Source organism: Hyaena hyaena, unplaced genomic scaffold (genome assembly GCF_003009895.1).
Source record: "Hyaena hyaena isolate Hyena2069 unplaced genomic scaffold, ASM300989v1 scaffold_0, whole genome shotgun sequence".
NCBI classification, from domain to species: Eukaryota; Metazoa; Chordata; class Mammalia; order Carnivora; family Hyaenidae; genus Hyaena; species Hyaena hyaena.
In genome coordinates, this window is record NW_024080632.1 from 5,795,080 (window position 1) to 5,820,103 (window position 25,024).

A 25,024-nucleotide genomic window follows, 5' to 3' on the forward strand; every position below is an offset into this window, starting at 1 on the left:
ACTGAGAATACAACCTCAAAATCAAATCCGCGGTTGGCCAGTACGTAAACCATGAAGACGGAGATTAGGAAACAAGAGTTCTGACCTCCTTGAAGGCAGACCTGGGCTCTGACTGAAGGAAGCTGATTCCAAGGGAGGCACGTGTGTAGGGCATGGCCGGCCGTGGCCATATCCAGCTTGAACTCAGGGCCACCCACATCCCTTGCCTCCACTGGAAACTACCCATTGCCTGCTTCTTGGCAATAAAGACCTCAAATTCCCTCCAGATTAATGATCAATCACCTAATGCAAAACCACACAAACATACTTCCAAAGCCTCCGGCTGCTGTTTACCTACGTGCTCCTGCCAGATGCCAAGAGCCCTTACTTAGGTGCACAGCTGCAGATTCCGCCCTGATGGCGGGGCAGGGATTGTGCAAAGGACCAAATCTGAGCCCGGGAAAGCGACCCCTGGCAGACCCTTTCCTAACCGCTCCTTCCTGCTTCCAGTCCCACCGGCACCAGCGATGCACGCTTACTCCACACGAAGCTCGGTGCATACGCTTGAAACCCTCACGTGCCTTGTGATGAGGGCCACCCTGCAGATGAGGAAGCGAAAGCAGGGGGAGCTGAAATGCCTTGCCCCTTGTGACACAGCAGAGGGCCCGATTCATCCGGTGCTCGTCCTGACCCTGCCCTTGACTGGACCAGGCCTCCCCGGACCCTGGAACGAGCCAAACTCCACGCTTTGCCTGGTGGCCTGGTGGTGTTTGTGATCCTGGACTGTGGCCCTGAGTAACTGTAGATGACTCCTCAGGGTCTTAAGGCAGAGCCAGGCCATTCTCGGATGTCGGGGACAAGGAGAACCCCTGAGGAAGGAAGGCAGAGTGGCCTGGGACTGATGGTCACCCTGACTGTGATGTTTGCTCAGTCCTGGTAAAGTGACAACCCCCCCGTCCCCCAGCTTCCCCAGCCTGGGTGGGGGGGGACAGCTTGCTGGGAGATCTCTTCCCTGTTCTCCCTTGAGGTCATCGCCCGGCTCTTAGAAGCAGAGAGTAAATTTTGGCACTTAATCAAGCAGCTTTGGGTAAGGATCCTTTCTCTGAGTGAATGAAGAGGCTTCCATCTCCCTGCCACTGATTTCATTAAACCAGCATAGGGTCTTTCTTGACTTGGTTGCTGTTAGAACGGCAAAACAGCACTTGCTGCCAGGCGCTGATCTAAGAGCGTCACAGGACCCACCCTCCCATCTTCTAGCAAGTCCTTCTTGGCTCCCCAGTAACTCTGGCCACTTATGTTTTTTCTCAAATGCACCAGACATCTTCCGACTCCAGGGCCTTTGCACTTGCAGTTCCTACTGCCTGGACTGCTTTTTCTCCCATTCTTCCTGTGGCCGGCTCCTATTCATCAGTCAGGGCTCAAGTGAAATATCTGCTCCTCAGAGAGACCCTCCTGCCCCTCCCAGCTGGAGTTCCCTATCTTCCCCCACTTCAGTAGTACTCTCTCTGGATCCTGATTTTGCCCCTTGTACCTGCCAGTGCAGTCTGAGGTTGCCTTGTGTATTTGATTGCTTCCCTACTGTCTGTGCCCACGGGAACACCAGCTCTACGAGACAGAAGTCCTTACTGGGTTGGGCTTCTACTGTGTCCTCAGCCTCAGGATGGGGTCTGGCATTCACTAAATATTCACTGAATGACAGCCCTGTGCAGTAGTGTGGGAGAGGAAAGGTGGCTGCAAATTCGTTGCTTCTCCCCTCAAGGTGTGAAGGCTCCTTCCTTTCCCTGAGATCTGGACGGGGCCTGTGACTCACATTGACCAGTGGAGTCTGGTGGCAGAAATGAGGCCTTGTGACTTCCCAAGCTGGATCTCAGGAAGCCTTTCAGCTTCTGCCCGGGTCTCTTGGAACAGGGCCTGGGGAGGCCAGCTGTCATGTGAGAAAGCTGACTAGCTCATGTCTGCCACGGAGTCAGGAGGCCTCAAGCAGACGCGCGGTGCCAGGCGCAGGTGCAGAGCCGTCCTGTGCACCCAGCCCCAGGTACCCTTGCTCGGCCAGCCCCTGCGGGAGCCCAGGTGAACCCACTAGCGGAGTCCAGTCAGGGGGCATGACTGTGAGATGGTAACAAATCATGTAAGCTGCTTGAGTTTTGAGATGTGACACAACAATGGAGACAGATAACTGATAGGGTAGGAGTGCATTCCCTTCCTTTCTCACATCAGGGAAACCAAGGTCAAGAACTTACCTGAAGTCATTTGGCAGAGTGGGCGTTCCAACTTGATGGTCCCCAAGGCTGGGCTTTAAACCTCCCATCACATCACTCTGAGGCTAATTCATGTTTGTTCTGATTTTTTTTGTTTGTTTTTTTAAATCACTGGTTGTCACTGTTGGGTTGAGAGCCGGTTCTGAGAACCTTCTTCCTTTTCACTGTAGATCTTCATAAACAATGAGTGGCATGACGCTGTCAGCAAGAAGACATTCCCCACCGTCAATCCATCCACTGGAGAAGTCATCTGTCAGGTAGCTGAAGGAGACAAGGTGAGAATGGGTGACTTACCCTCAGGGCAGGGGTGGGCAAGGATGGCTTATTTTTATTTTAGAGAGCAAGCAAACAGAGTGGAGGGGCAGAGGCGGAGGGAGAGAGAGAGAGAAAGAGAGAAAGAGAGAGAGTGAAAGAGAGAAAGAGAGAGACTGAGACTCAAGCAGGATGGCTCAGTTGGTTAAGCCTCTGACTCTTGGTTTTGGCTCAAGTCATGATCTCACAGTTCTTGAGTTCGAGCCCTGCACTGGGCTCTGCACCGACAGCACAGAGCCTGCTTGGGATTCTCTGTCTTCCTCCCTCTCTCTGCTTCTCTCCTGCTCTCTCTCCCTCTGTCTAAGATAAAAAAAAAAAAAAAAAATTAAAAAAAATGAAGACACAAAGTTAAAATATTCATATACCCTCTTAAAAAATAAAAAAAAGAAAATACAGAAACGGAAACTCTGAGGATCCTTATCTCCTCTATGACTCCTGGAAAGGAGAGTCTGAAGCTTGTCAGGCAGAGCCCTGCATGGTGGGGAAGGATTGTTTGGGGCACCTTTCCACACAGCTATTGACTGGAGCCCCGCGGGGGGTGTTTAGCAGCAGGGCAGGTGGTAATTGGAGGCAGTTATTGCTGAGAAGGCCTGAGCTGCCTTGCTGGGTGTTTTCCAGGAAGACGTGGACAGGGCAGTGAAGGCTGCGCGGGCCGCCTTCCAGCTGGGCTCACCCTGGCGCCGCATGGATGCGTCCGACAGGGGCCGCCTGCTGAACCGCCTGGCCGATCTGATTGAGCGGGACCGGACCTACCTGGCAGTGAGTTCTCAGCCCCCTCCTCTCTCATCCCATGTGATGAATGGGCTCCCCATGGACGGCCAGGAAGGGGGCTGCATTGCTGACATGTAACTGGTCAGAATGGCATAGGCCGGACACCTTTGGGATACACCCCTGTACCACCCCTGTACCAACCAGCCTCTCCGTGTCTCCTACGATGGCTGAAAAGGAGGAGACTGGGGGAGGGAGAGGGGAGCCTTCCCAAAGACCCCCAGGGATGGACACTGCTCTTACAGCCCCTCTGTATGGTGGGCCTTCTTTCTGGCTGCCAGAAACAGAAGAAACCAGGAGGCAATACCCTCGCCGCTCCCCAGTCCAATCGGCAAAGAGCAGCCAGAGTGAACCTTCCAGAAGGCAAATTATACCATGGTCTTAAGCCTTCAATGGAATCCTCTGTATCCTTAGGATAAAGTCCTGTTCTCTCACATGGTCCACAAGGCTCTGCCAGGTCTGACTCCATCTCCCAACTCATGCCAGACTGTGGCCCTCACACACACAGCTCAGCTCACCAGCCTTCTCTCAGCTTCCTGACTGCCAGGCTTCTTTGAGGCATCAAAGAAGGCCTCTGCATGTGCTATTTCCTCTGCTTGGGGTGCTCTTCCCTTCGTCATCAGTTGTACCTTTCCCTTTGCCTAGTTACCGCCTACGTATCCTTCTGGTTTCACCCTAAAGGGTGCTTCTCAGACTGGGCTGGGCAGCCTGGCTTCCCCTATCTAGCACTCTTAAGTCTTGTGATGGATGATTCGCGTCATTATTCACTGGTGCTTTGCTCTCTCAGTTCCCATGTTTGTCTCTTAGTCCCAGCATAGGTTCAGATGTGGCTTACAGCAGAGCCTGGAAACCTGTGCTTGTGAGAAGTTGGTGCCCCACCCCTCACTTTCCTGCCTTTGGAGAGGGAGAGGCGATGGGCCAGAAATGCCACAGCATTCCATGGCACAAAGTGGCCATCGGCCCTGATCCATGCTGAGCTCCCCCGACTGTTGAGTGCTCTGATGCAATCCTGTGGCTGCAGGTCTGTGCTGATCGTTCTCTCTTCTTAGGCCTTGGAGACGCTGGATAATGGCAAGCCCTACGTCATCTCCTACCTGGTGGATATGGACATGGTCCTCAAATGCCTCCGGTATGGGCTCAGGCTTCCTGTTCATTCCAGCTTTGCCACAGGGCAGCAAGTGTTGTGGGGGCCAGAAATAGAATAACGTATAAAAGGATCACAGGAGTTAGAGAAACATGTTCTATGAGACTCTGTTTATGAGAAAATCCCTTGATTTCAAAATTTAATTTACTCCTAAGCATGTTCTCTTCCTTCTTGAGGCAGTTTTGGTAATTTGTACATTAGTTGGAATTTGCCTGTTTTATGTAGGTTATCTCGTTTGTTGGTCACAGTTGTTCACATATTCTCTTACAGCCCTTTTGTGTCGGTAAGGTCGGTGGTGATGTCCCTGCTTTCATTTATGATTTCAGCTGTTTGTGTCTTCTTTTTTCTTAGTCTAGTGAACGCTTTGTCAACTTGGTGACTCCTGAAAGAATCCACTTTTGGTTTTGTTGATTCCCTCTGTTGTTTTCCTGTTCTCCATTTTATCTGTCTCTGTTCTAGTCTTTATTATTTCCTTCTTGCTGGTTTTGGGTTTAGTTTAATCAAACATCTTAATGACCAAAAAATGCAGGCTGAGGGATAAGAGCTTTGTGAGTGTCCTTTGGGCTGCAGCTAACAGACACTCAGCCTAACTCGGGCATTCTGGAGAGTCTGAGGTCTTGAATCCAGAAGGTCGCTAAGTGTCAGCGTGGCTCATCTTGGCCCTTTTGCTTCATCCTTCTCTTGATTACCTCTGGCCTCCCATCAGGGCCAGTCTGTGTGCTAGAAGCCGACTGCCTACACCTGGGCTTGCTTCTGTATGCAGTGCGTGATCCTACCAGACTACACTGTAATCCCTTAGTCCTAATGCCGAATTCCTGCCAAGTGCCAAAGTCTTAATGCCAGATTCAGGGGCCAAATGTCATCCTGATTGGCTGGCCTTGAATCTGACCAGTTGTGTTTCGGGTGGACAGATCACTGTGCAAATAAGGACTGCTCCCCCTATGACCCTGGGGACAGAGGTGGAGGGGAAGAAGCAGTGGCAAAAAACTGGGGGTTGTATAACATGATGGGTTCTCAACCAGGGTAGTCACATTTCCCAGGCGATAGCTGGCAATATCTGGTGACATTTTTGGTTGTCACAGCATGGGGGGAAGGATGCTACTGGCATCTACCACATAGAGGCCAGGGATGCTGCTAAAAGTCCTCCAGTGTCACAGCACAGCCTGTTCATCAAAGAATTTTCCAGCCCCGAATGACAGAAGTGCCATGATTAGAGCACTCTGCAAGGGTGCCCCAGAGAGAGTAGCCTGGTGAAGCTTGGGCAAAGCCCCCTGCCTTCCTGAATTTTAGGAATGTGCCTTTGTGCTGATTAAGTAACTGTGTTGAGGCCTGAAAACACATGTAATACAGATGGGGGGGGGGGTGTGGGAGGGAGCCGGTGGTGTCTTCCCTCTTATAGACTAGCAACTTCCTGCTGCCTTTCTCCCCAGATTCACAGACTTCAAAGCCAGGGCAGCCTGGGGCTCAGACTCCTCTTGGCAGCCACTCTCATTTCAAAAGTCTTTTTCTTACCCCACGTACCATCTTTCCGCTTCTCTCATTTTTCCTACTGTCCTGAAAACTTAACCATTACGTACTGGACACGCGCTGCTCCTTTCTCACCTGCTCTCATCTACGGGGCTTTTCTGTCCCCTGTGCATCTAGGTGGTAAGCTTTCCAAGGGATTGGGCCAGTTGAGGATTTATTTCTGGTGGCTGTTCCCTCGGCCTTAGTTTGGGGCTCTGCATGCAGGAAGTGCCAGCCATTAGATAGGTTTGCACCTCTCTACCCGATTTGGTCTGGTCCGTGCCTCTCAGATGCTAATCGTGGTGCTGGGCTGGTTTCTTTCTTTTTTTTTTTTTTAATTTTCTTTAATGTTTTATTTATTTCTGAGAGAGAGAGACAGCTGAGCAGGGTAGGGTCAAAGAGAGAGGGAGACACAGAATCTGAAGTAGGCTCCAGGCTCTGAGCTGGCAGTCAGCACAGAGCCCGACACGGGGCTCGAACACATGAACTGTGAGATCATGACCTGAGCCGAAGTTGGACGCTTAACTGACTGAGCCACCCAGGCACCCCTGGGCTGGTTCATTTCTTAAAAATACAGATTCCAGGGACTCCTCAGAGCTCCAGATTGAGTAAGTTGGAAGTGGGTGCCGGGAATGTGGTGGTTTTTTTACAAGCAACTCAGGTGATTCTGAGGTTTAGAGGTTACTTACCCAGAGTGGATTATTGTGACCCTCGAAGCTAGTTAAGTGTTTCTGGAAATAAGCCAAGAGCAAGGGCTCTTGGTTACCAGAAAAACTCAATTAGGCCTGAATCTTCTCTTTCTGCCAGGGTTCACAGGGGTCCCTGACAGTCATTGATTAAGCTTGGATTTTTTTGTTTGTTTTTAAAGTTATTATGCTGGCTGGGCTGATAAGTACCACGGGAAGACCATTCCCATCGATGGGGACTTCTTCAGCTATACCCGTCATGAACCTGTCGGGGTGTGTGGGCAGATCATTCCGGTGAGTGCTAGCTTCCTAATAAACAAATGAAGGTTTAAGAGGAGTGCCTTGAGATGCAGTGGTGGGGGGTCAGCGGGGTGACATCAGAGGGCAGCCTGCGTGGTGGCTGAGAACACAGGCTATAAAACAGCCAACCAGTGTTGTCATCATGGCAAATCCCCCAGAGACTCGGTTTCTTTGTCTGAAAAGTGGAAAGGAACACAGCACTGTCTTGGGGTGTCACTGGGGACATGATGCAACGACTTAGCATGGGGCCTAGTATGGAAGAAGCTCTAATGAGCATGAGTTGCTGCTGTTCTCGTCCATCTGCTTTGTCCACCTGTCTTGAAGTCACAGTTGAGTCGTGGGGGTGGCACCATGGGCTCAGGGACACTGTTGCCGCTTCTACAACCGGGGCTGCTGCTCTCACTGGCCACTCAGCTGAGGTTCCAGGAGTGGCTGTTGTTTCTTGCAGTGGAACTTCCCGCTCCTGATGCAAGCCTGGAAACTGGGCCCAGCCCTGGCGACTGGAAACGTGGTTGTGATGAAGGTGGCTGAGCAGACCCCACTCACCGCCCTCTACGTGGCCAACCTCATTAAGGAGGTGTGTGGTTTGTGTCTGTCGTGACTTCTGAATGCCCTTGTACAGGCTTGTTCCTGGTCGGGGGGGTGGGGAGGAGGTTCTTAGGAGGACGGGTATTTGTAGAGCAGGGACCGAGCCCTCCCCAGTTCCCCACACCTCCTCACAGATTAGCCAAAATGGCCCCTCTCACCTTTTATCTACAATACAGCTTCACTGCCAGACTCCTTTGAAGAATGAACATTTTTCTAGGTGAATGCCACTAAGAAGAGGCAACAGCCACAGGGAACCTCCAAAAGCAGGTTCTCTGTTGTGCCATTTGGAATTCCTGAGTAGCACCCCACAAGACTGGCTCATCCGGGCACCAGGCAGGCTGCTTCAGTCTCTCTGGGAGGGGTGTGTGTCTTTCTGTCCAAACCCTTGGAAGCAGGAGAATGACTCCAAGTTTCTCTGGCTGTTTGCACACAGGCTGGCTTTCCCCCTGGTGTGGTCAATATTATCCCTGGATTTGGTCCCACAGCTGGAGCTGCCATCGCCTCCCATCAGGATGTGGACAAAGTAGCCTTCACGGGCTCCACTGAGGTAAGGCATCACCAGGATCTCAAGCATGAGGCACATTTGGCCCACGTTCTTACTGTCCTCAAAGGATGCTGCATTGAAGATTAGCCTGTGGGTGCTGCATGGGGGGTCCTGGACCCAAGACTGCCTCTGAGTAGCTTGAGTGAGGGCAGTGACGGTCCGAGTGGAGCCCTCTGTGGGTTGGTTGATGCTCTGGATGCTGTTTCGGGCCAGCATCCTGCGTGCAATAAAGAGGCTGAGACCATCTAGACTTTGTGAAGCCCAGAGCTGACCGCCTGCCCAGGGTCAGAGCCCCTCAGCTATGTCAGGCTCCTTGACCAGCACTGCCCTGGCAGTTACAGAACGTGGGCTTCAAAAAGACAGGAGTTCCAATACCAGTCTCACCATTGTGACATGGGGTGATTCACTGAATGTCTTCAGGGCTCCGTTTGTTGTCATTAAAATGAGGATGGCAACATCTAGGTGGTAGAAACCGTACGTATGATGTAGTGGGGAAGGTAAGTGCTTCGGAGTCTTACTTTTCAGTAGTACTTGGCATCTGTGTGATCGTGGGCAAGTCACTTGGCCTCCCAAGGCCTCTGTCTCATCTGTACAATGGAGACAAGAACGGCACCCACCTCCCAGGATGGGAGCCAGTGAGATCAAGTTTATCAATGTTCGGCGAAGGTCTGGCTCAGAGCAAGTGCCCAGTAAGTGAATGAATGAATGAGCCAGGGGATCATGCTGTTCTGTGCCAGGCCCTGGAGAAGCAAGATGTCAGGGGATTCCTCACACATCATCTCCGTTGAAGCAGGGACAGAATTCCTTCTAAAGAGGAACTTTTCCTCTCCTTGAATTCTTGGGAGGCGTCGCGCATGACTTCGGAGAAGGCACACTGAATAATGTAATGAACATGCTCTTCAGACAGTTCCCCCTGAGGAAGAGACACCTTCAAACATCCAGTCTGTACGCAGTGATAGTGGTGCCGGGAGGGCAGAAATGAGACCAACATCACACGCTCCGAGTTCTTTGTGTTGTTAGTGCCTCTGCATTAATGCCTCAAGGTGACGGTGAGAGTCTTGAAAGGGGATGGTTTCCTGACAGAGATACATGTGTTCGTTCCAATAGTCAGGGCGGCTTTCTGCCAGGCTCTGGGAGTAAGGAGGTGAGAAGTAGCCCATCCTTGCCCTCACAGAGCGTGCCATGGGCTGGGGGACCACCCTCACAACACTGTGGGAAGGAGACAGGATAGTGGTTCGAACTGGTGATGGGTTCACGCTGCCCGAGTGTGAATTCTAATGCTACATTTTTCCAGCTGTGTGACTTTGGGCAAGTGACTTGACCACTCTGAGTCGTAGCACCCACATTTCTAAATCAAGGAAGAGTCCTGTCTGTCTTTGAGGTCACTGCAAGGACTGAACTTATGAGCACAAAGCACTTGGTACAGTGTCTGGTTTGTAGGCAGTACTCACCATGTAGAAGCCACACAGTAGTGACTCTGCTCATGTGGTCATGGTCACTGTTATCCTAGGAGCTCAGAGGGGTGGGGCTGCAGTGGTCAGTGAAGAGATTTGGTAAAATTCTCCTGGTCTCTTGTAATCTAGCTGCTCCCTCAAGTTGTGGGGTCCTCGGGCCTGTGTCCAAGAAAGCATGTGGTTCCTTTTTCCTGCTGTTGGGAGCTTGTGTGGGTCTCTGCTTCCCCACAGGTCGGCCACCTAATCCAGATTGCTGCAGGGAGCAGTAACCTCAAGAGAGTGACCCTGGAGCTGGGGGGAAAGAGCCCCAATATCATCATGTCAGATGCAGACAGTAAGTCTTCTGGGGGGAGGAGGTGCAGGGGGAAGGCAGCCACTGCACTTCTATGAGTGTCAGCACCCACTGGACTCGGTTTCTGGGCCCCCGGGCCTCAGGATGAAGGTCAAAGTCAGCAGCGTGGCCCTCCAGCCTGCATGACCCGGTCTCTCCCTGGCTTCTCTCCTCTTTGCTCCATCATCCAGCCGAGCTGGGCTACTTTGTTGCCCAATGATAGTGCACACTTTCTCCTGGACAGATTGCTCTTTCTCCAACTCCTCCCTTTTCCTGGTCCTATCTGGGCACCCCATGATTTGCCTTCCCCGAGGGAGCCTTCCCTGACTGCCGTAGGCCGGCTGGGTCGGTCCTCACACCGCCCTCATCTGTTACCACGGAGGGCTGCGACTGCTCCTCTCTCCGTGTCTGTGTGCTGGGTGTCCACACCCCAGGAAGGGAGAGCTCAGGTCTGTCTCGTTGGGCACAGGGTCTTGTTGGTGGCGTGAACCGGTTAAGGGGGTAGGCACCCACTGGGGCGAGGCTTGTCCTCTGTCTCTTCTCATGGTTGCCTTTCTGCCTCCCCAGTGAACTGGGCCGTGGAGCAGGCCCACTTCGCCCTGTTCTTCAACCAGGGCCAGTGCTGCTGTGCGGGCTCCCGGACCTTTGTGCAAGAAGATGTTTATGCTGAGTTTGTGGAGCGGAGCGTCGCCCGGGCCAAGTCTCGTGTAGTTGGGAACCCCTTTGACAGCCAGACCGAGCAGGGGCCACAGGTGAGCCCAGCTGCTCCAGGTGGGTCTGGGTGTCCAGAGCTAGCCTGGAGAAGCAGAAAAGGTCTCAGACTCAGAGGCAGGCAGCATTGGCTTCAAGTCTCAGCTCTGCCATGTACCAGCTGTGTGTCCTTGGGAAGCTGCATGCCCTCTCTGAGCCACTGTTTGCTCATCCATAATGACCACCTTTCCTGACTCACAGCCAGGCTTTGAAGTGGAAATCAATAGCCCCGCGTCGGGCTCTATGCTGACTGCCAGCTCAGAGCCTGGAGCCTGTTTCAGAGTCTGTGACTCCCTCTCTCTCTGACCCTCCCCTGCTCACGCTGTCTCTCTCTCTTTCCTAGAAATAAATAAAACATTAAAAAAAAATTTGAAGTGGAAATCAATAATGGAAAGCAATATTTAAATTACTTACACATAATAAATACTAGAAGTGTCCATGTAAAAAGGAATGCATGCTGGGGTGCCTGGGTGGCTCAGTCAATGAAGCATCTGACTCTTGATTTCGGCTCAGGTCATGATCTCACAGGTTCATGAGATTAAGCCCCGCATCAGGCTCAGTGCTGACAGCGTGGAGCCTGTTTGGGATTCTCTTTCTCCCTGTCTCTCTGCCCCTTCCTTGCTCTCATTTTCTCTCTCGCTTAAAAAAAAAAGAGTACCTTGGCCATCCATAAAAATGCATCTACCAGAAGGACACACAGGTATCTGTTAACCGTGGTTATCTCTGGGGAATGGGACAGAGGGCCATGGCATGGGTAGCAGAGGGACTTTATTTCATTTTATATATATATTTGATTATATATATATTTTATATTTGATTATATATATATTTGATTATATATATATTTTAACCAGGAACATGTATTCATTTTAATCAATAAACTATAGTCAGTAATAATTACAACAAATAAATTAGAGTGCCTCTGCCCACCATTTCCTCTCATGCCCTGGGCCTTTTTCCAGCACTGTCATTAGACCCAGCCTGTCCTGGGCTCTCTCCCCACAGGGTCCCTCACTGGCCTCCTCCAGAAGCGAGGAGTCTACAGGGTCAGGGGTGCTCCCGGCTCCCACAGGTCCCTGCACCCACTTTCGGGGCCCACGGGAGCCTCTGCAGGCTCCATCCTCCTGAAGATGTGTGCTGCTGGTGTCCACTCCCTAGGCTCCAGGGCTGGCCAAGGCAGCCCCTTTCTTCCCCTTTTTATGAATAGATTTAATTTTTTAGAGCCATTTAGGTTTATGAAACATGAGTAGAAAGTACAGCATTCTCATATAACTCTTCACTCCCCCGGCCCACCCCTCTGGTTTCCCTGATTCCTGACATCTCGCACTAGTGTGGTACATTTGTTGTCACTAATGAGCCAATGTGATATATTACTGTTAACTAAAGAACATAGTTTTCCTTTGGGTTCACTCTTGGTGTTGCATTCTCTGGGTGTGGACAGATGTAGAAAGACTGTATCCACAGACCCAGTATCATACGGAATAGTTTTCAGTGCCCTAAAATTCCTGTGCTCCACCTCTCCATCCCTTCTCTACCCTCAACCCTAGGCAGCCACTCATTTTTTTTTTTTTTTTTTTTTACAAATAGTTTATTGTCAAATTAGTTTCCACATAACACTCAGTGCCCATCCCCCCTCCCCCCCCCATTCCATCAGTCCTCAGTTTTTGTCAGCATTCAAGAGTCTCTCATGGTTTGCCTCTCTCCCTTTCCCCCACCATTTCCGCCCTTCTTCTCCCCCTTGTTCCTCCGTCAAGTTCCTCCTAATCCTCCTATACGTGCAAACATATGATATTTGTCCTTCTCTGCCTGACTTATTTCGCTCAGCATAACACCCTCAAGGTCCATCCATGTTGCTACACATGGCCAGATGTCATTGTTTCTCATTGCCATGTAGTATTCCATGGTATAGATAAACCACATCTTCTTGATCCATTCATCTGTTGATGGACACTTAGGCTCTTTCCATGTTTTAGCTATTGTGGAGAGTGCTGCTATGAACATTGGGGTACATGTGCTCCTATGCATCAGCATTTCTGTATCCCTTGGGTAAATTTCTAGCAAGCCACTCATCTTTTTACTGTCTCTGTTTTGTGTTTTCCAGAATGTCCTACAGCTGGAATCATAGAGTATACGACCTTTATAGATTGGCTTCTTTTACTTAAACAGTGTGCATTTAAGTTTCCTCCATGTCTTTTTGTTACTTGATAGCTTATTCCTTTATGGCTGACTAATATACCATTATATGGACATATCACTTTTCCTTTATTCATCTGCTGATGGATACTTGGGTTGTTTCCACTTTTCGGCTATTGTGAATAGTGCTGCTGTGAATCCCAACATCTCTTTTTCTCTCTCGTTTTTCTTTGTAGTTTGTGGCTATCTAATTAGTAGGGTAATACAAACTTGTATAGAAGTTTTAATAAAAAGTATTTAAAGGAAAAAATAAGACCCCTTTGGCCCCTTCCATGTCCTTTCCCCATAGATAATCCCCGTTACATTTTTATATGTTTGTTTTAACAAAAATAGGACTGTATAAAAAATACTCTATAAGCTTCCCCCTACTCACTAGCCTTCTGTGTCAGTTCACAGATCTATTTAAACAATTTTTTAAATGTTTCTTTATTTTTGGAGAGAGAGAAAGAGAGAGAGTGGGGAAGGGGCAGAGAGGGAGAGAGACACAGAATCTGAAGCAGGCTCCAGGTTCTGAGCTGTCAGCACAGAGCCCAATGCGGGGCTCGAACCCATGAACTGTGAGATCATGACCTGAGCTGAAGGCCGACACTTAACTGACTTAGCCACCCAGGCGCCCCACACAGATCTATTTTTTTTAAGTAGGCCCCACACTGTGAGATCCAGAGCCTTGTGCTCTAACCCCGGAGTCAGCCAGGTGCCTCACACAGATCTATTAACAAGAACACAATATATATTATATACACATACAGGAATTGTTTTAGCCAGCCCCTCTACTGATGAAGACTTAGAATTGTTTCTGGATTTTTTCACTTTTACAAAGTGCTCCCTAGTGAATATCCTTGTGTAGGTCCCATGTGACATGTAGAATAAATTCTTAGAAGTTAAAGAGCTGGGTCAGAGGGTATGAGCATTTAATTTTTTGACTAGTATTAATAAACCACCTGCCAAAAGAACTGTACCAGGTTACAGCCCTTTTTAAATTGAGATATTACTGACCTGGGACATTGTATTATCCTTCTAACAGCATATCCATATTAGAATGTGTGTAACATACCCTTGCCATCAATGTATTTTCTTACTTTTTAAAAAATTTTATTTAAAACATTTTTAATGTTTATTTCTGAGAGACAGAGTGTGAGTGGAGGAGGGGCAGAGAGAGAGGGAGACACAGAATCCGAAGCAGGCTCCAGGCTCTGAGCTGTCAGCACAGGACCCAAGGTGGGGCTCAAATACACGAACCCGTTGAGATAATGACCCGAGCTGAAGTCGGACGCTTACCTGACTGAGCCACCCAGGTGCCCCTTACCTTTTTTAAAAATACGGAATGCTTCACGAATTTGAACGTCATCCTCATGCAGGACGTTGCTAGTCCTCTGTGTTGTTTCGGTTTTAGTCTATGTGCTTCTGAAGCAAGCCACGAGTATTTTCTTACTATTTTAAATTCTTAGAATTTAAGTTTTATTTAAATTTAAATTTTCTAACCTCATAGTTGGAAAATAAAAGATGGGTTGGTTTGATACGCTTTTCTTTGAGGGCTATGAGGCTGGTTGAACCATTTCTTATGTTTATTGGCCCTCTGTAGTTCCTCTCTGAGCCCTCTTATTCTGAAGCTTGGCCCTTTGCTCAGTTGTCTCCCTGCCTGTGTGCTTGAAGCCTAAAGCTAGGAGAGGTCTGGCTCTGGCATCTCTGAAACTTCGGGCTTCTTTGCTCACAGGTGGACGAAACTCAGTTTAAGAAGATCCTTGGTTATATCAAGTCTGGGAAGGAGGAGGGAGCGAAGCTGCTGTGTGGTGGAGGGGTGGCTGCTGACCGCGGCTACTTCATCCAGCCCACCGTGTTCGGAGATGTGCAAGACGGCATGACCATCGCCAAGGAGGAGGTTAGCATGGGGCCAGCACTCCGGGGAGTGTTCTTAGGAGAAATCGATGTTTATGTCTGCCATCTTCATACCACAACCCTTCAACTGGCTTTGGGCCAAATCCTGGCTCTATGCCTAAGACAAATTGCTTACAGTTCCATGTGATCTATTCACTCTCCTCGTCCACCTCCACGCACTGCTGGGGAGAACTTCCAAATTCCTTTGCATAGCCTCCAGGCCCTTAGTGTTCTGGTCCCTGTGAGCCAGGAGTCAAGGATTGATTTTGTTCAGCCCTTTCATGATCTTCATATAAGCAGGACAGTGGACTCGACCAAAGGGCTGTGACTTACCCACATGGCTAAATTCCCAATGTTCTCCCCCTGGGCACTCATTTTTGAGCACAGGGCAGCAGCTCTGTCTCATTCATTCATCTGCTTCACAGATATTTATTGAACACCTACTATGTGCCAGGCTGTTTATAGACCCTGGAAATCCAGCCGTATCCAAGACACGTTCCCTGCCCTCATGAGGTTCATACATGCTCCGCTTCCCTCAGCTCAGTTAAGCCCCTTAGCAGCCTTATGCAGGGAAAATATTTCCCCTTTCATACAGAATTCAAAATAAAGTGATATTAAAATGCAAAATCAGGGTAAGAAAGGCCAGCAGAGTTCTCCCTCTTTTCCCATCATGACTACTTTGGTGCTTTTTTTGAAATCTCAAACATCAATTTTCCAGAAGGGTTGGGGGGGGTGTCTCTGCTTTGCCAGTGCCTGAAGCCCGTGATACCTAGTCTCACCCCATGTTGAGCTCCTGGCACTCCTCTCCCGCCTTTGAAACTAAATCTACATGTCACATGCCAGGAACCCCTACCTTGCAGCATTGTTTAGAAATAAGATAAGCTGTGTTAAGCACTTGGCGTATAGAAGGTAACCAATCCCCATTAGCTTCCTTACTTTCGTGTTTCCCTGAGCTTGGGAGCTGTGGTCTCCCTTTGGAACTGTTAGGGTATCTCTGGGGGCTTGATCAATCGTCTGCTCAGTACTGAAAAGCTGTGTAGCTGGTTTCTATGCATGCCCCACCTTCCCATTGTACACTCTTTCACCACAGATCTTTGGGCCAGTGATGCAGATCCTGAAGTTCAAGACCATAGAGGAAGTGATTGGGAGAGCCAACAATTCCAAGTATGGGCTGGCTGCAGCTGTCTTCACCAAGGACTTGGACAAGGCCAATTATCTGTCCCAAGCCCTCCAGGCTGGCACTGTGTGGTAAGAGCCTCCCAGCAGCCCCTCACAGCCCAGGCAGGGATCCCCAAGCCAGGGTTTTCTGGAATTTAGTGCTCACATCCCAGAATTTGGGATGCTGGGCTCAGTTCCTCCTGGGTCAGGGTGGCTGGTATAGTGGACAGAGATTTCCCATCCCCTCTCCTCTAGGAGATCAAACTTCCCTCCAGTACACAGGCCCATGCAGTTTTGTTCTTGGGCCAGCAGATGGATGACTGTGGGCTACTTGCTCAGCTGAACAAGAGCAGGAGATCAGAGCTGAGTGTCTGCACCCATGTAATAGTGGTCTTAAAAGCTTAGCACCTACTTCACACCCACTAGAATGGATGTTATTTAAAAAAAACAAACAAACAGAAAATACCAAGTGTTGGTGAGGATGTGGAGAAACTCGAACCTTCACATCTTGCTGGTGGGAATGTAAAATGTTGTAGCCATTAGGGAAGACAGTCTGGCAGCTCCTCAGCAAGCTGAAGGTAGAATTACCATAAGAGCCAGCCTAGGGCCCAGCAGTTCTACTCCTAGGCATACACCCAAGACAAATAAAAGCATACATCTACACAAGAAAGTGTATCTGAATGTTCATACGAGATTATTGACAATATTCAAAAGGTGGAAGCAACCTAAATGTCCATCAGCTGATGAATGGATATATAAAATATATAAAATGTCTAGCCACACGGTGGAATATCATTCAGTCATAAAAAGGAGTAAGTGCTGATACGTTCTATAAACGTAGATGAACCCTGAGCATGTGATACTAAGTGAAAGAAGCCAGACACAAAAGGCCACATACTGTGGGAATCCATTTATGTGAAATGTCCAGAACAGACACCTCCATAGAGACAGAAAGTAGATTACAGCTTCCAGGGACTGGAAGAGGGCGAGATGGGGAAATAACTGCTTATTGGGTAAAGGGTTCTCTTTAGGGTGACAGAAATGTGCTGGAATTAGAGGTGATGGTTACACAACACTGTGAATCTGCTATCGCCCATTGAATTGTACACCTTAAAGTGGTGATTTTAAATTCAATTAAAATTTAACTTTTAAAAGCTGCAAAAAAAAAACCTGAGTATCTAATTAGCAAAAATGACTCATTAAAATGGGAAGCTATCATGTGGAGCTCCCTGTTACCACATTCATCTGTGACCACGTCACAGAGGACGATGACGTACGACTTGACTTCATGTGCTTTGCTTTTGGCTCCTACGCGGCTGGTTATTACTGTGGTTCCACCTATCCATGTTTCCTTGATAATATTTTAGGGCAATTCAAGAGGTCTGAGGGGCAGGACACATATCTCCCAAGAGTTACTTCTGAAATCCTGTTTCAAATTATAGGGTCAACTGCTATGATGTGTTTGGGGCCCAGTCCCCGTTCGGTGGCTACAAGATGTCGGGGAGCGGCCGGGAGCTGGGAGAGTACGGGCTGCAGGCGTACACGGAGGTGAAAACGGTGAGTATCGGTGCCCTCCCAGCTCTCCCCTGTGCTGGGCTCCATCTCCACTTATTACTAGTGTCTTGTTTTAAGCCACAGAAGCTACAGAAGAGGGTGAAGACCCAGTCTCTGCTCTGTCTTGTGAGAAATAACTTGGGACTTGGCCACCACTATGCCTACGTAGTCTTTGCTAAGCTTTGTTATATGTCAAGTTCTGTAAGACTTGAGAGGAAGGAGGGACGCCTGGGTGGCTCAGTCGGTTAAGTGTCCGACTTTGGCTCAGGTCATGATCTTAGGGTTCATGGGTTTGAGCCCCGCGTCAGGCTCTGTGCTGACAGTTAGCTCAGAGCTGGAAGCTTGTTTCAGATTCGTATCTCCCTCTCTATCTGACCCTCCCCTGCTCATGCTGTCTCTCTCTCTCTCAGAAATAAATAAAACATTAAAAAAAAAAATTAAAAAAAAGACTTGAGAGGAAGGGAAGATCCTGTGGGCCAAAGCAGTGGGGAAGAGACTTTGATGAGAATCAGGCTGTGAGGCATTAGATACCAAGGGCCATAAATACTACCAATAATATCCTTTGATTTCATAATGTCAGTGATAGGAATATAGCCTAAAGAGCTAATCAGAAGTACAAAGAAAGTGTTACTCCTTAAATATTCATCACAGCATTAGCTCTCAAAGATGAAAAAGTCAGATGTAACTTAAATGCCCAATAAATTATGGAACACCCAAACCATGGTGTACTAAGTCGCCATTAAGAACATTTTTGTAGGATATCAGACATGGAAAACCGCCAGTCTTTAAAGTGAAAAGGTGGGATACAAAGTAATACATGGAATATAAGCCCAATTTAAAGGCTATATATACATGCATATATTCAGGTACCTGTATTTATAACCATGGAAAAAACAGGAAAGGCACAAAAGCGAAAATAATATTCTCTCCAGTAGACACTAATTACAGTTTAACCAGGAAATAAACTCACAAGTGATATTTAAAGAAAAGAGAAGTGGGCTGAGTAGGGCTTTCCCAGGACTGGGAAAGAGAAGGCTCGGGGCAAGCAAACCAGCCAGGGGGCGCAGAGTGAGAAAGGCAGGCAGTGGTCTTTGTTTAGGACTCAGGGTGAGCCACAATTTGTGTTCTCAAAGCTCACTGGGATAAACACGTTTCCTTGTTTATTTAAAATGGTGCCATATACACAAGAGGTGAGACCCAGATTTGAACCTACTGACTTTGGTCTAGAACTATTCTTTAGAACAGTGATGGGATTATTTAGGTGTGGTGTGGGGGCTGCTAGGACTGAGGCCCGGGGGCTGCAGTGTCTAAGGAGTGACTGGAGGTCGGGCAGAGAGCCCAAGAAGAGGCTTGAGTTGAGGTGGTTCATGCTGGAATCCAAGTGAAGCCGCTGGCTCCGGAGGCCTGGGGTGCTGGGCTGTTGGGAAGAATGGGAAGCAGCTTTTGAAGATGTGGCAGGGACTGATGGCGGGAGGGTTAGGGGCTGCAGCTGACGGAGGCAAAGCTGGTTCAGCCCAGGGCCGGGCCCTGGGCTTCGTGCTCATGATTAAGATTCCTGTATTTTGAGCTTTGGGAACTCAAGTGATGGTCCTAACAAAAATAGGTTCAAAAACTTTTCAGAAGTCGGGTTTGCAAGGGGGGACTGCTGAGAAAATGTCTTCTTTTGAGCTCATTTTTATTTTATTGAGTGCTTGCTTTGTGCTGGAATCTGCTAGGCTTTCTCATGCACATGATCTCATTCAGTGCTCACAACAACCCCACGTCTTAAAGAGACACCATTATCCCATCTGACAGCTGAGGAAGCAGGGCACGCAGAGGTGAAGTACTTGCCCAGGAGGGGATAAAGCTGGGATTTAACCCCAAATCCAGCTGAACCTGGAATCTTTCTACTTGACACATTGAGACACCTGCAAGTTGTGTGATTTTCCCCCCTTATTTTGATTCTTTTGGAGCAGAGCATGGATCTAGATCGCGGTCTCTCACCCCCAGCACTGCCCACACTTCGGGTTGGGTATTGTGCAGTGTAGGATGCCCATTGAGCATTCCTGACTTCCGCCTACTGGATGCCACAGCAGTCCCACCCTCTTCTGCCCTGCGACAGTCAAAAATGACTGGGTGGAGGGGAGGCAGGGAGTGATGTCACACAGAACGTAGCCCCAGCTGTGTTCCTGGGACTGGCCAGTTGGCCATCAAGGTGTCAGAAGTAAAGAAAACCCTTGTGCTCATCCTTGGGCCGCACCCCGCTGAGAGTGCTTACAGACTGTAGGGAAGCGTGAAGCTTTAATGGCTGCTCTGCACCCCTCTTACAGGTCACGATCAAAGTGCCTCAGAAGAACTCCTGAAGAACTGTGCCGGCTTCCCCAGTCATCCAGCAGTGGAGAGGTCACGGACATCAGCAGCAAAACCAAGAAAATGACCTTGCACACTAAAAGTCTCAAAAGAGAAATTCTCCCAGAAAATCTCTTGATCAAGAAAGTCCCAGAATTTGAATTGATAAATGGGGTGGGTGTGAGGCAAAGAGTATATGGAAAGCCCTTTAAACTGCAACTACAAACTGCTAGCTTTCAAATCTGATTTTTTAAAACCAGATTTGAGTGTTTGGTCCTGTCCATCTGATACACTTCTGTAACTTGCCTTTAACGGGGGATCAAAAGCCATTCTTTACACTTGTACTAACAAGTCAGAGCAACAGCTAGCATCTTGCTTTGTATTCTGGCCTCAGATTTATTAAACACAATGCTGTTCTTCTCTTTGTGGTTAACTCTTTGTCCATCTCAGTAACCCAAGGAAATACTACCACATAGGGACATTGTCCCCTCTGTGTGTATGTCATACCATACACGACTACTGCCCTTCCCCCAACTGTGGGTAAATACCCTTTGTGATCTTTTTTTTTTTTAACATTTATTCATTTTTGAGAGACATTCTGGGACAAAGCATGAGTGGGGGAGGGGCAGAGAGAGAGGGAGACACAGAATCTGAAATAGGCTGTAGGCTCCAGGCTCTGAGCTGTCAGCACAGAGCCTGATGTGGGGCTCGAACTCACAGTCTGCAAGATCATGACCTGAGCTGAAGTCAGACACTTAACCGACTGAGCCGCCCAGGTGCCCCAATACCCTTTGTTTCTTATCTCCATCCTGTCAGCCTGTGGCAGGCCCTGTGCTAGGCACCAGGGAAGTCACCTAAACAGGACTCCGAGCCCGTGCCCTCAGAGAGGGGGCGGTAAGCCAGGAAAGAGACATTTGACACTCAAGGTTAGTTCTCTGTATTTTAAGGTAAAAAACTTGGTCAGATTAAATGAGACAGATTCATGCTGACAAATTTCATGAGATTAATTTGGAAACCAGATGTCTATTTATTCATCTTAAGTCTGTGTTTCCCATAACCAGACTCTGTGAATCTCCTGTCCAGAACACTGCCTTGCTTTACTCATGGGACCTGGCAAATTAGTAATTAGTAAATTAGGAATCCGAAGATTGATGTATTAGGAATCTGTTGGTGAACAACTGAGTGGGAGCAAAAATCTGAGTATGTTGTAGTAGTTTGTGAAGTCTGTCATCATGTTTGGGTCACAGATTACTTTAACAATTTGAGAAAAAGCTTGATCATCTCCTAAGGAAGAGACACCTTCTGTGTAGTTTTTGCAGACCCTGTCGGGAATGGGGGAGCACACTGGCTGACCCCTCGCTTATTTCACTCAGGATGAGCCACATCTTAAACTATCCCTATTCGCTAAAGCCTAATATGACCTATTTGAATAGTGCTTTGTAATTTTTGTCATATATGCTTATACCTGTATTATGTATGCTTTTCTTTAAATCGACTTTTATTTAGATAAAAAAATTAAACACCTTTATTGCCATACATTAAAAAACTGATTTCAACTGCTATAATTCAAAGGCATTATTAAAAAGATGAAAGCAAAACAATGTCCCTAAATTGAAAATGAGAAAATACAAGTAAACTTAATCATTTAGATTACACACACACAGATACAAATCTAATCATGCCACAATTGTCCATACCTGAAATAAGCGTGCCACAAGGAGACTAAGATTTTATGGCTGTCGGCAGTAATCTTCCACTTCTTGTTTCAAGATGAAATGGGGTTCACTGTCAATAAAATGATTCTGTATTTTAGCTTTGATGCTAACCAGCAGCAGTGGCCTTGTAACACAGGAACTTATCAGTGAAGGGCAAAGCTCAGAGCCCACCCTCATCTCCCATCCTGCTCTGTGGCCTCCCAGGCTGAGGGCCGCGTGCGTTGCGCTGGGATAGGTGGGTCCAGGGAAGTGCCTGTCCCTGCCCTCACGGCAAGTGTGCTCCATCTACCCGGACGGTGGCGTTAAACACAGGGACGTGGTAGGAAGAGGGTGTTCTCAGAGTGTGAAAGGGGGATGCTCGGCCTAAGCAGAGGAAAAGATCCAGACCCTTCACACTAAACGTCGTCAGTTATAAACATTTATCAGGAGGTTACAGAGTGCTAACTATTGGTGATGCAAACGTGAATAAGACACACTTCTACTTCCAGAGGCTCAGGATCTGGTGAGGAAAGACTCAGAAGAGATGATCAGAATACAGTATATGTGCCGTGCCGGATGCAATGACAGTGATAAGGTAAAGACATCATGGAAGGTCATGGAAGGACAGGGAGGGCCCCTGCTGACTGCAGGCAATGGAGAAAGTTGCCTAGAGGCTGCTCACACTGCTTTATGTATTTTCAGGCTTCTTGGCAAGGATTCAGTTCCTGAAGGGTTGAGCCTGGGTTATTTCCTTATAATTTACTGCCTTATAGAAGTGGGAGTACCACTCCCTTCTCTTTTTTTTTTTTAAATTTTTTTTTTATAGATTATTTATTTTTGAGACAGAGACAGAGCATGAGTAGGGGACAGGCAGAGAGAGAGGGAGACACAGAATCTGAAACAGGCTCCAGGCTCTGAGCTGTCAGCACAGAGCCCGATGCGGGGCTCAAACCCATGAACCGTGAGATCTGACCTGAGCCAAAGTCGGACACTTAACCGACTGAGCTGCCCAGGCGCCCCACCACTCCCTTCTCAATATTTACCCTATGTTATAATAAAGGCACGTGAAAGTCTGATTTTTAAAAGTTGAAAACACGACTCTTGAACAAATATAAAATGAACATAGGTCAGAACTTTACTCATTAATTAGAGAGGGAACAAGTTAAGATGAAGGAGGTTCAAAACTCACTTGAGGAACTGGCTGTTGGTGGGCATTTTAGTAAAGGGATTTGCGAGCAAGGTTGCTAGGTTAGATACAAAACTGGGTCATGTTTTCCAGAGCAAGAAAGAAGTAACCATGAGCGTTTTGTTTTGACCAGCTAGAAATCATCCACGTAAATCTACAGGTCACTTCAGAGTGAGTTCTTTTTTTTTTTTTTTTCCAGCAACTTTTTTTTATTCAGCATTATTACACAGAATTAGAGACTGCTGTGATTTTTATTTCATTTGGGATCCTGATTAGAATAAGAACAGTGAGAATTATGCCTTACAGACATTCGTTATTACTACATCATTGTGATATGGCTTCATACTGATTGTATTAGAGAACAAAATAACATTGGAATTAAGGCAATAGCCTATGTGCAAACCAAGCACAATACCCTGGCACAACCCTTAGTATAAAGCTCTTTTGGTTTGGTGATGGTTGATATTGCTGCATACAGATCAGCCACTGCTTTGAAGGATATGCTGTGAAGAGCTTCATTTATTTGAAAATTCCTCCTACTGGCCCACAATGGCCAGCAGAAGCCTTCGGTAATCCCCACTTGTGTCACTTGCAATCATTGTGCTCAGGATCTTCTGATACATCTGTTTGAACATCTGTTTTATTTCTACAAGATCAATCTCACTTCGAGTGACCACAATCCTGACCAGGGTAGAGTCATCTGTGCCGGCACCTTTCATAGAATAGTAGAGCCTCTCAGCAAAGAAGGCAGAGCGGTTCAGGGCACACTGCAAGATGGTCTTCAAACCACTTTCAACATTTCCGGAAAATTCATGGGCAACACTACTTATCAAGTCACGATTAGCCACCCTGGAATAAGCCTCCATGGTAGCTTTTAGCTGAGGAAAGCTTCTTGTGGCAAGAATCATGTTAAAGCAAGATTCATCTGTCCCCAGTCTCCCCTCACCAGCTTGATAGAGACGTTGAGCATCTTCCTGAGCCAACTGGTGATTAACATTCTGGTTCTCATCACGATTTCCCTGGCACATGGATACAAGTAAACGTTCAAAATGTCCTGATGTATCTGATCTAATGTCCTTTTCAAGGTCTCGTCCAAATTCTGATTGATAACATCTGACAATTTCTCGAATTTCCTGATTTGTTCTTGTGCACAAAATTTCAATCAATACACATTCCTGAGTTCCTGCTCCCTTCATTGCATTCCGTAAACTCCAGGCATCATAATATGTAGGTGGCATGAATAGGGCAAGGATTAGTTCTTCCATATTTCCACTTAGCTCTGATTTGAGATCTTTGATTAAATCCTTGCCATACATGGTCTTAAAAGCTGCTTTAATTTTTTGCCTCTGATCATTGGAATGGTTGGCCACAACACTCACAATCGCCTGCTCATCTGTCCCAAAACCCTTCATCGCTTTCCGAAGAATTTCTGCATCTCTCATGGCCTCAAAGTTGGCAGCTGGTTGGACTGAACCTTGAGTTCCCTGAGTCGTTGCAGCAGGCTGACTTGGGTAAGGACTTTGTCCTCCAGGATACTGAGAAGGCATCTGTCCTCCAGGAAAGCCACCAGGTAGTGGGACCTGTGCTGGGCCACCACCATAAGGCTGTGAGGGTGGCTGTGGATAGCCAGAGAAGCCTGCTCCACCTGGAGGGGCTCCAAATCCTTGGCCTGCAGGAACTCCAGGATAGGATGGAGCTCCCCCTGGTGGTGGGGCACCGGGATAGCCTCCAGGGGCCGGATATCCTGCAGGGGCAGGGTAGCCCCCCGCCCCAGGATAGCCACTACTTGGGGCTGGTGGGTAGGCACCTCCTCCCACTGGAGGAAAGCCAGTAGGATAAGGATACTGACCGGGAGGGGGAAAAGTTGACTCCTGACCTGCAGGAGGATATCCAGGGAAAGGTGGGTAGCCTATTGGGGGGTAGCCTGGGTATGACATTCTGACCGGGGGAAGCAGCGTCCCAGAGTGTGAGTTCTTAATTATTAAAGAGCAAGTTCGAAAAATGCTATCTCCTAGTGCAGAGGTGGCAAGTGTTTTTCTGTAAGACGACAAGATACACCTGCTAGACCTTGAAGGCTATGTGACATATTTCTGTCACATATTTGTTTCTTGTTGTTCACAAGCCTTTAAAAAATGGGGAAAAACAAAAACAAACAAACAAAAAAAAAATTGTTACCTCAAGGGCCAGGGGCTGTATGAAACAGGCGGAGTCTGGATTTGGCCCCTGGCCACAGTTTGCTGACCTTTGTCCTGGAAGACAGAAGATCATGGGGGTGGGGATGTTAAGCAGGGTTTTGGCAGGATGTTGAAAGTGTATATATATATTGATCTTCCTGACCAAATTTGCAAGTTTTGGGTAATTTACAAATATGTAATCATTAAAACAAAGTTTGCCCGTGTACCAACTGAAAGCATCT

General features: G+C 48.0%; 2 protein-coding genes and 1 pseudogene across 2 annotated transcripts in view; 1 reads left to right on the forward strand and 2 right to left on the reverse strand.

The window, feature by feature from the left end:
* The window catches only part of ALDH2 (aldehyde dehydrogenase 2 family member), a 28,038-nt gene extending 7,888 nt beyond the window's left edge, over positions 1 to 20,150 (forward strand). Inside the window, exons 2-13 of the mRNA XM_039242977.1 lie at positions 2,408 to 2,512; positions 3,168 to 3,308; positions 4,367 to 4,446; positions 6,836 to 6,947; positions 7,402 to 7,530; positions 7,975 to 8,088; positions 9,771 to 9,873; positions 10,438 to 10,622; positions 14,528 to 14,692; positions 15,779 to 15,936; positions 17,289 to 17,403; positions 19,710 to 20,150. Coding sequence (XP_039098908.1) covers positions 2,408 to 2,512; positions 3,168 to 3,308; positions 4,367 to 4,446; positions 6,836 to 6,947; positions 7,402 to 7,530; positions 7,975 to 8,088; positions 9,771 to 9,873; positions 10,438 to 10,622; positions 14,528 to 14,692; positions 15,779 to 15,936; positions 17,289 to 17,403; positions 19,710 to 19,742 — 1,440 coding nt within the window. The 3' untranslated portion in view covers positions 19,743 to 20,150. The remainder of the gene's footprint in view (positions 1 to 2,407; positions 2,513 to 3,167; positions 3,309 to 4,366; positions 4,447 to 6,835; positions 6,948 to 7,401; positions 7,531 to 7,974; positions 8,089 to 9,770; positions 9,874 to 10,437; positions 10,623 to 14,527; positions 14,693 to 15,778; positions 15,937 to 17,288; positions 17,404 to 19,709) is intronic.
* LOC120223481 lies at positions 14,127 to 14,226 on the reverse strand (annotated as a pseudogene).
* Positions 20,151 to 23,007: 2,857 nt separating the features above from the next.
* Positions 23,008 to 24,565, reverse strand: LOC120233079 (annexin A7-like). The gene has a single exon (XM_039234512.1). It carries the CDS (start codon positions 24,543 to 24,545, stop codon positions 23,145 to 23,147), a length of 1,401 nt encoding a protein of 466 aa, XP_039090443.1. The 5' UTR covers positions 24,546 to 24,565; the 3' UTR covers positions 23,008 to 23,144.
* Between the last annotated feature and the right edge of the window lie 459 nt (positions 24,566 to 25,024).

Bases quoted from the DNA above. Each gene is read 5' to 3' on its own strand.
- LOC120233079 (XM_039234512.1), bottom strand. From the start codon at position 24,545: ATGTCATACCCAGGCTACCCCCCAATAGGCTACCCACCTTTCCCTGGA.